General features: G+C 40.0%; 1 protein-coding gene across 1 annotated transcript; it reads left to right on the top strand.

Moving 5' to 3' along the window:
* Nucleotides 1-6,051: 6,051 nt before the first annotated feature.
* On the top strand, nt 6,052-9,140 carry LOC107489644 (cytochrome P450 704C1-like). The gene is made up of 7 exons (XM_016110398.3): nt 6,052-6,085; nt 6,681-6,934; nt 7,493-7,708; nt 7,817-8,104; nt 8,198-8,518; nt 8,638-8,841; nt 8,943-9,140. Exons 1-7 carry the CDS (start codon nt 6,052-6,054, stop codon nt 9,138-9,140), a joined length of 1,515 nt encoding a protein of 504 aa, XP_015965884.2.
* Nucleotides 9,141-9,357: the final 217 nt, after the last annotated feature.

Genomic DNA, 9,357 nt, shown 5'->3' with positions numbered 1-9,357 from the left:
TGGGCAGCTTGTTGACGATGATGGGGATGCAGAAGGCGAGGCTGATAATGTTTAGGTTTTAGAAACTTTCTTTTGTTTTACATATGTTTAAATATTTATTTTTGATAACAGTATGGCGGTTTGTTTTTTGAACTTTGTTTGAAATGACTTGTTTGAAAGTCTGTTTTGTTGCTTTATATAAAAGCTGTTTTGTGATAGTTCGGATTGTGTTCCGAGTTTGTTGGTTTTGTAGTTTGATTTGTAGCTTTAGACGAGTAGCAGTATATGTTCGAGCTGTATTGACAGATTGATAAGATTGAATTGATAGAGTAGCAAAGATAAGACATTTTTCGTCTTATTTATATTCTGAGGTCTTTTGAACCTTGTATACACAAAGGTGCAGGTAGGCTGGCCTCGTTAAAACCTCTCCAAGCAAAACCCTTTGGGATAAAATCTTGGTAGTAGGAAAAAGAGTACCAGCCTGTCCCTGTCTTTTAACTATAATACTTTTTTAAAGAAGACATGTTCCATGTGTTTGGGAAGAGTTTACCATCTAATGATTCTAGTTTGTACGCTCCTTGGCCGAGTGCTTCGGATACTCGGTATGGGCCGTCCCAATTGGCGGCTAACTTTCCATGTGTTGTTGGCTTCCGAGCAGTTTCTGTTTTGCGGAGGACTAAATCTCCTTTAGCGAACGATCTGTTTCTGACCGACTTGTTATATTGACGAGCTATGACTTGTTGCGCTGCGCGTTGTTTCAAAGCTGCGATGTCTCGGACTTCTTCGATGAGGTCGAGCTCGGACCTCCGAGTTTCGTCTTGATTACTCATATATGTTCGGATGGATTGCTGGGAGATTTCCAGAGGGATCATGGCTTCTGACCCATAAACCAGTCTGAATGGCGTTTCCTTTGTTGATGTTTGTGGGGTGGTGTTGTATCCCTAGAGTACTTCAGGAATTAATTCGGCCCATTGTCCTTTGGCGTCGTCGAGTTTTTTCTTTAGTGCATGCAGGATGACCTTGTTCGCGGCTTCGGCTAGTCCGTTTGTTTGAGGATGTTCAACAGAGGCGAAATGCTGTTTTATTTTGAGATTCTGCAAAAAAGATTGAAATTTCTGATCGGCAAACTGGCGACCGTTGTCAGTTGTGATATGTTGAGGTATGCCGAAACGGCAAATAATGTTTTTCCATATGAATGAAATTATTTGCTGTGATGTTATTTTTGCTAAGGGTTGGGCTTCAACCCACTTGGAGAAATAGTCAATTCCGACAATAAGAAACTTTACCTGGCTCGGTGCCGTAGGAAACGGTCCGAGTATATCCAAACCCCACTGGTTAAATGGCCAGCTGATATCTGAATGATGCATTTGCTCGGCGGGGATGTGTATCAGTGGTGCGTGTCTTTGACATTTGTTGCAGGATCTTATTTTCTGTTCGCTGTCACGTTTCAAAGTTGGCCAGAAAAATCCGGCTCGGAGGATTTTTGATGTTAGGCTTCGAGCCCCTGTGTGCGTGCCACAGATTCCTTCATGTGCCTCTGCTAACGCTATGTCTGCCTCTGTCTTGTTGAGGCATTTGAGGAGAGGGAGAGTATATCCTCGGCGATACAAGGTTCCATTGAGTATTGTGAAGTAAGATGCTTGCCGTCGGAACTTTTTATTGCTCTTGACCCCTTTTGGTATGTTACCTGTTTGTAAATAGTGTATAAAGTCGTTCCTCCAATCTGTTTCCTGTGAAGCACTTAACACGGTTGTTAGAGTAACAGTGGGTGATGTTATTGTGAACTGTTGTAATGTGGATAGATCGGATTGTGTACTACCGAGCTTAGATAAGATATCCGCTCTTTGATTTTGTTCACGTGGTATGTGTTCTATCTCAAATTTGAAAAATTTTTTTGTTAACTTTTTTACTAATAACAAATATTTAGAGAGTAGGGGATCTTTTACCTGAAAAAGGTCATTTACCTGCTGTACGACTAACAATGAATCACAGTATACCTTGATCGCGGAGATCTGAAGATCTAAACAAAGTCGTAATCCGGCGAGTAGTGCTTCATATTCAGATTGGTTGTTGCTCGCTTTGAAAGCGAAGTGTATCGAGTGTTCTAATATGAATCCATCGTCGTCTTCCAGACGAATTCCGGCCCCACAACCTTCGTTATTTGAAGAGCCGTCCACATACAAGATCCATTGTTTTGGGTGGTCGTCTTCTGATGGTATTGTAAGTTCGGCGAGGAAATCTGCGAGGAATTGTGACTTGATCGGTCCCCGAGGTTGGTATTTGATGTCAAATTCTGATAGTTCGACTGCCCATTTAATGAGTCGTCCTGCAATTTCTGGTTTGTGTAATACTTGTCTTAGTGGGTGATCGGTTCTGACATGGATCACGTGACTTTGGAAGTAAGGTCGGAGGCGTCGCGCCGAGAATATTAGTGCTAGTGCGAGCTTCTCAATCCTCGGATAGTTGAGTTCGGCGTGTTGGAGGGTCTTACTGACGAAGTATACTGGATGCTGAACTTTTTTCCTTTCTGTAACAAGGGCCGAGCTTATCACCCAATCAGTAACTGATAGATACAGAAATAAATCCTCCCCTTGTAGGGGTTTTTGTAGAATCGGCGGTTGTGATAAGGTTGTTTTTAATTTTGAAAATGCCTTTTCACAATCGTCGTTCCATTCAAACTTATTTTTCTTTTTAATTGTTTGGAAAAAAGGAATAGAGATTGAGGCAAGGCAAGGAACAAATCTGGAAAGGGCAGCGAGTCGTCCTGTGAGGCGCTGGACTTCCTTTATTGTTTTGGGACTGGTCATGTCCAGCACTGCTTGGCATTTGTCTGGATTCGCCTCTATTCCCCTGCATGTTAGTAGAAAACCTAAAAACTTACCCCCTTGAACTGCAAATGCACATTTCTCGGGATTGAGACGCATGTTGTATTGGCGGAGTTGGCCGAATATTTCGGTGAGGTCGCTGATGTGATCATTTCCGACTTTTGTTTTGGCGACCATGTCGTCGACATAAACTTCCATATTTCTGCCGATTTGCTTGGCGAATACCTTGTCCATAAGGCGTTGGTAAGTTGCACCTGCGTTCTTTAGTCCAAATGGCATAACTTTATAACAATAGTTACCGAAATTGGTGATAAAAGCTGTTTTATTCTGATCAGAAGGATGCATCATTATTTGGTTATACCCTGAATATGCATCCATGAAACTTAGAGTAGCGTAGCCTGACGCATTGTCTACTAAAGAATCTATGGATGGCAGAGGGTAAGAATCTTTTGGGCATGCTTTGTTTAAATCAGTGAAATCGACGCACATGCGCCACTTACCGTTCTGTTTTCTTACCATTACCACATTGGCTAACCAGGTGGTGAACCTGATCTCTTTGATGAATTCTGCGTTGATGAGCTTTTGTGTTTCTTCCATTGAGGCTCTCCTTTTTTCTTCGCCGAGTTTGCGTTTCTTCTGTTGTACTGGTCGGATTGCCGAGTTTATGGCTAGTCTATGACTGATGATCTGTGGATCTATTCCCGGCATATCTGATGGTGTCCATGCGAAAAGGTCGGCGTGTTGCTGTAGGAAGGTTGTTATAGCTTGAAACTCGGATGCATTGAGTGAGGTGCCTACATATGTGAATTTATTAGGGTCCTTGTTGAAATACACTTTCTGTAGGTCATCAGAGGGTTTTGGGCGCTCGAGGAAATCGGCTCTTGGATCAAGCTCGGCTAGCGTGTCCTCCTTTTGGTTTAGGCCGACGTTGTTGACTTGTTGCGTTGAGCGACTTTGGAGTTTCATGCTGATGTTGTAGCATTGTCTTGCCTCTCTATGGTCTCCATGGATCGTAATGACCTGGTGGTCCTGCAGTGGGAACTTGACACAGAGGTGAACGGTAGATACAATAGCGCCGAATTTATTTAAAAAAGGTCGGCCAAGGATAAGGTTATACGGGCTGAAACAGTCAACTACTAAATATTGAATATCATTAGTTTTGGATAGAGGTTGCTCACCCAGTGTGGTTTGTAACCACACTGACCCGAGGACTGGAACCCTTTCTCCTGAGAAACCGACCAAGTCTCCTCCTGTGGATTGTAGCGTGTTGTCGCTGAGCTTCATCTTTTGAAATGTGGAGTAAAACAGAACGTCGACACTGCTCCCGGGATCTAAGAGTACTTTCTTTACTAGTAGATCTCCTAGCTGCAGGGTGATCACCACAGGGTCGTCCAAATTTTGTATGTTGGAGTTGAAGTCGGCATGTGTGAAAGTGACTTCTGGTTGCGGATTAGAGATTGTGACATTTTGTTTTGGTAAGTCTGCCGAGTATATCGCTCTAAACGATCTTTTCCTTGCTGAATTTGAGTGTCCTCCACTTGCGTATCCTCCTGAAATGCAATTAATTATACCTCGTGGTCGTTCGTATTGGCTTGAGGACATCTTTTCTTTTCCTCGGTGTTGGTCAGGAAGGTCGGCTGTTGTGGAATTAGAGCCGCATTTTTGGATGTGACCACCAATGTATTTGTCAAGGTGTCCTTGTCGTGCTAGTCGTTCTAGAAGATCCTTGGCGACTACACAATCATCGGTATTGTGCCCGTGTTTCTGGTGGAAAGTGCAGTACTTTGATTTGTCCACGTCCTTTGTATCTTGGTATGTGCCGGCTTTTCTTGGCGGCTTGATCAGTTTGGAGTTCAAGGTTTCCTTGATTATGTCTTCCCTCTTGGTGTTAAACTGCGTATAAGAATCAAAACGTGGTGTTAGTTTAAAATTTTTCTTAAGGGAGGAGCTCCTATCTTCTTCACGAAAAAGTGATTTGTCGGATTTCCGAGCTTGTCTGAGCTCTTCGATGTCAATTTGGCCTTTTGCTTTCTCTCGAAATTCTGCCAGAGTCTTCGGTTTCGCTACTGCGATCGTCTCCTGGAACTTTCCGGGTCGGAGCCCGCTTTTTATTGCGTGCAGATGGACCTCGGGGTGGAGGTCCGGTATGCTGATCGCGACCTTGGTGAAGCGAGTCATATAGTCCTTTAGACTTTCGTTTGGCCCCTGCTTGATAGTGTTCAGGTAATCGGAATCGTGCAAATATATTGCGGATCCGGCGAAATGTTCTTCAAATAACTTCGCCAACTGGTGAAAACGGGAAATGGAACCTGCAGGCAAAGCACACAACCAATCAAGTGCAGGACCGTCTAAATAATTCGGAAAACACCGACATAAAACTGTATCTGATGCACCATTGACGATCATTATTGATCGGAATTTCTTTATGAATTTCTTCGGATCACCGAGTCCATCATAAGGCGTGAGGGTCAACGGCAGGGTGAACCTCTTTGGCAATTCAAAACTCATTACTTCTTCCGTAAAAGGGCCTACAGAGTCCTCGGGCTCTTCTTTCTCGTCCTTTGGCTGTTGCTCTTCGTGTTGAGTGGTTTCTGAAACATGGGTCGGTTGGGATTGATGCTCCTCGTCTCCCTCCTGACGAGCATCGTTGTGTTCTATCCGATCATGATTCAGTTCGGCAATTTGAGCTGCCATTATTTGGTTCTCGTCAGCCATCCGTTGATTAGTTTGTTGCAGCTCAGCTACCATTCGCATGAGTTCGGACAGTGAAGGAGGCGGTACATCAGCCATGGATGCAGATGGAAGTGATGAGACCAAAAGAAAAAATATGATTTCTTCGGCCCCACGGTGGGCGCCAATTGATCTTGCCTGGTAAACAGGTCGGCTCCAACTCCTTGAGATTAGCCGAGCTATGTACCACCAGGTTGAACGCCTGTCCTTCGAGGTCCGGTTTTCCTGTGTTCGTCGTGTGTATGAGAATGCGAGTAATACCGAGGAAGTGGAGTGTACCTGCAAGGGCACTCCAATGCTTAAGTCAGTAAGATGATATTCAGTTCAGAATGAATCAAAAAGATATTTTACCTTCTCTTTTATAGACATTTATTCGTCCGTTACGTCTTTGATGATTATTTGTCCGTTTCTGATGATTAGTTTCGTAACCGACTTTATCCCTACCGTTTGAGGCGTTGTTCTCAATAGCATTAATTTTGCCGAGTTATAGCTCATAAGGGCCGAATAATAACGGCAAATGACGAGTTATGATATTGATGGTGACCATATCAGTATGTATTATTTAACTTTTATTTTTACAGCAATTATATATTTGTCGTTATTATTATATTATAATAACAATTATATAATTGTTGCGATCATTAAAAAAAGTCTTTACCGACATTGCCGCTAAAAGTTTTTTGTAATAAAACATAAAACGGTTATATTTAATTGCTGCTAAAAATAAAATAACTAATAATTAAAAGTGATTTTTCTAAAAGTATCAATAATATATTAAAATAAAGCAATAAAGATAGTAGTAACTATTGTGGAGCTTAGGACCCACACAAAATTGCAGAACTCAGTAATATACAGATTATTTTAAAGCTAATTATATAATAAAAACTCATGTATTATTTTAATTATCTAAAAATGTTATAACAAATTTATAATACTAGTTCTTCACATATTATAAAATGACAGGCCAGGGTGGTAGACCAGTGGGTGACAAACATAGTGTTTAAATACCGTTCTATGAAAAATATTATAAATAATTCTGTTGTTGTTATAGGTATTTCAGTTTCTTCATGATCAAAATTTTATAGTAAATAGTCTTCTGCTGAGCCAAAATGTTAAATTACTTTAGCATTGATTGCAAATATCTAGCTGCAGCAGTTCTAGCCTTAGTTATAGCAGTGTTAGTTGCCGAAAGACATGGCCGGAGAAGAAAACGCCACCCCATTGCCGGAACTGTTTTCCACCAACTTGTCAACTTCAACAGGCTACATGATTACATGACAGATCTTGCAAGAAAGCACAGCAGTTATAGGCTGCTTAGCTTATCAAGCAGTCAGGTGAATACTTCAGACCCCACCAATGTGGAATATATCCTCAAGACAAACTTTTCAAACTATGGCAAGGTACTAATTCAACTCTACAAAGTTAAATCATGTGAGGATCTACTTTTGCATGTACACACTTGAATTTTATTTCCTCAATATTTGGCTATTTTTGTGCATGTTTTGTTGCTAATTTGCAAATCCGTTCTAGCCTCTAGAATTGATTCTAGCAAAAATGAATATGTTTACTTTCAGAATAGTAACAACCAAATATAAATACCTTGCATCAACATCAATTCTATCAGAATTAGTTATACAAAAACAGAACTAAACATGTTCAGATATGTGATAATTTTGTGGCCAGAAAGAAAAGTTGTTATTTCAGTTTGCATAGTAATAGCAAAAAGCTGGAAGGAGAGGAAGTTCACAAGTCAGATTTAACGTTCCAAATTATGCAATTCCTAGTTGATTGGAATTTTAGAACTAAAGGAAATCTTGAATTGATTCAGACATTTTAAATATTTCATATCTTCGTGATGAACATATTTTCCAAATCTATAGTGGAAAATACAATGTATTATTGAATCAGTAACATAGTTTGGATGCTAGAGCCTAAAAAGTTCCTATAACTTGTTTCAGGGACGGCATCAGTATGAGATTCTGAGGGACCTATTGGGAGATGGGATATTCACAGTCGATGGAGAGAAGTGGAGACATCAGAGAAAGGCAGCAAGCTATCAATTTTCCTCAAAGCTTTTGAGAGATTACAGCAGTTCGGTTTTCCAATCGAATGCTGTAAAACTTGCTGCAATAGTATCTGAAGCAGCAACATCAAATAAGGCAATTGAAATCCAAGTATGAGTCTTCAAATAGAGAGATATACTTCTACAACATTTAGTTAAACAACTTTGGTTATTATTTGAGTTTGTTACACAGTGATGTAAGAAAAGTTCTTATTGGCAGGACTTACTTTCCAAATCAACCATGGACTCAGTATTTAATATAGTACTAGGTGTAGAACTGGACACTATGGGTGGAACATATGAAGAAGGCATCAAATTCTCTAGTTCTTTTGATGATGCAAGTGCAATTACTGCACTTAGGTATATCGACGTTTTCTGGAAGGCGAAGCGGTTTTTGAACATAGGAGAAGAAGCTTTACTGAAGAAACATGTCAGAGTTGTAGATAAATTTGTGTATAATGTGATTAAAAGCAAGACTGAACAAGTCCATAATCAAGATGATAAGCCTGTAAGAATTCATAAGACAAAACCTTATTTACTGATAGTTATAGAAAATCATTGAAGAAATTCATTGGCATTACATGTTGTTTTCTTTTGACAGGTGAGGAAAGATCTTTTGTCAAGGTTTCTAGAATTGGATGAGACCGATCCGAAGTACCTGAAAGACATCATCTTGAGTTTCATCATAGCTGGAAAAGATACAACAGCCACTACTCTTTCATGGTTCCTTTTCCGGCTATGCAAGCTTCCTCATGTGCAGGAAAAGATTGCACAAGAAGTCAAAGATGCAACAGGGTTATCAGATTTTTCAAAGCCTGAGGAGGAGTTTGCAGCTAATATAACTGAAGAAGCTCTTGAAAAACTGCAGTATCTACATGCAGCTTTGACAGAGACACTAAGACTCTACCCTGCTGTTCCATGGGTGAATGATACAACAAAACCACATGAAAGAAAAGAAAATATTCTTTTTTATATATATTCTTCTATAGTATGTTTAGTATTCGATTTGTCTAACGACTTGGTTTGATGCTTGTATGGCAGCATACAAAGATTTGTTTCTCAGATGATGTGTGGCCGGATGGATTCTATGTAAAGAAAGGTGATGTTGTGGCATACCAACCTTATGCCATGGGAAGGATGAAATCATTGTGGGGTGATGATGCTGAAGAGTTCAAACCAGAAAGGTGGCTCGACATAGATGGAAAGTTTCAGCAAGAAAGCCCTTTCAAATTCACAGCTTTCCAGGTCAGAGCTTGATATGATATCACTTCAAAATAGTTTTCTTAGCGAACAAGAAACGTTGAAAGAATAGAAAGTTATATATATTTTGGTTGTTGATTCCACAGGCGGGTCCAAGAGTTTGTCTTGGGAAGGATTTCTCATACAGACAGATGAAAATCTTCTCTGCTATCCTCTTAGGCAGCTACAAATTCAAGTTGGTTGATGAACACAAATCAATACATTATAGAACTTCACTTACTCTGCATCTGGATGGAGGTCTTCATCTGAATGCTTATAGAAGATTTGGATATTCAAATTCATAGATATCAGAATGCTTTATTCTCATTGTATTGTAAACTAAGAAAACAAAGTTGTGCTAAATTGCTGTGTATTTACATAACAAGAATGGGAAAACAAATATATAAAAGATATTGATAAAATTATTATCAATCTTTTCTCTTACAATTTCTAGCTTTTAAAGATATATCTGCAACCTTTTACAAGCATCAATATGTTGAAAGAGAAGAGAAGAGTACCCTA

Source organism: Arachis duranensis, chromosome 5 (assembly GCF_000817695.3).
Source record: "Arachis duranensis cultivar V14167 chromosome 5, aradu.V14167.gnm2.J7QH, whole genome shotgun sequence".
In the NCBI taxonomy this organism is placed as follows: Eukaryota; Viridiplantae; Streptophyta; class Magnoliopsida; order Fabales; family Fabaceae; genus Arachis; species Arachis duranensis.
This window is presented reverse-complemented; position numbering and strand designations above follow the sequence as displayed.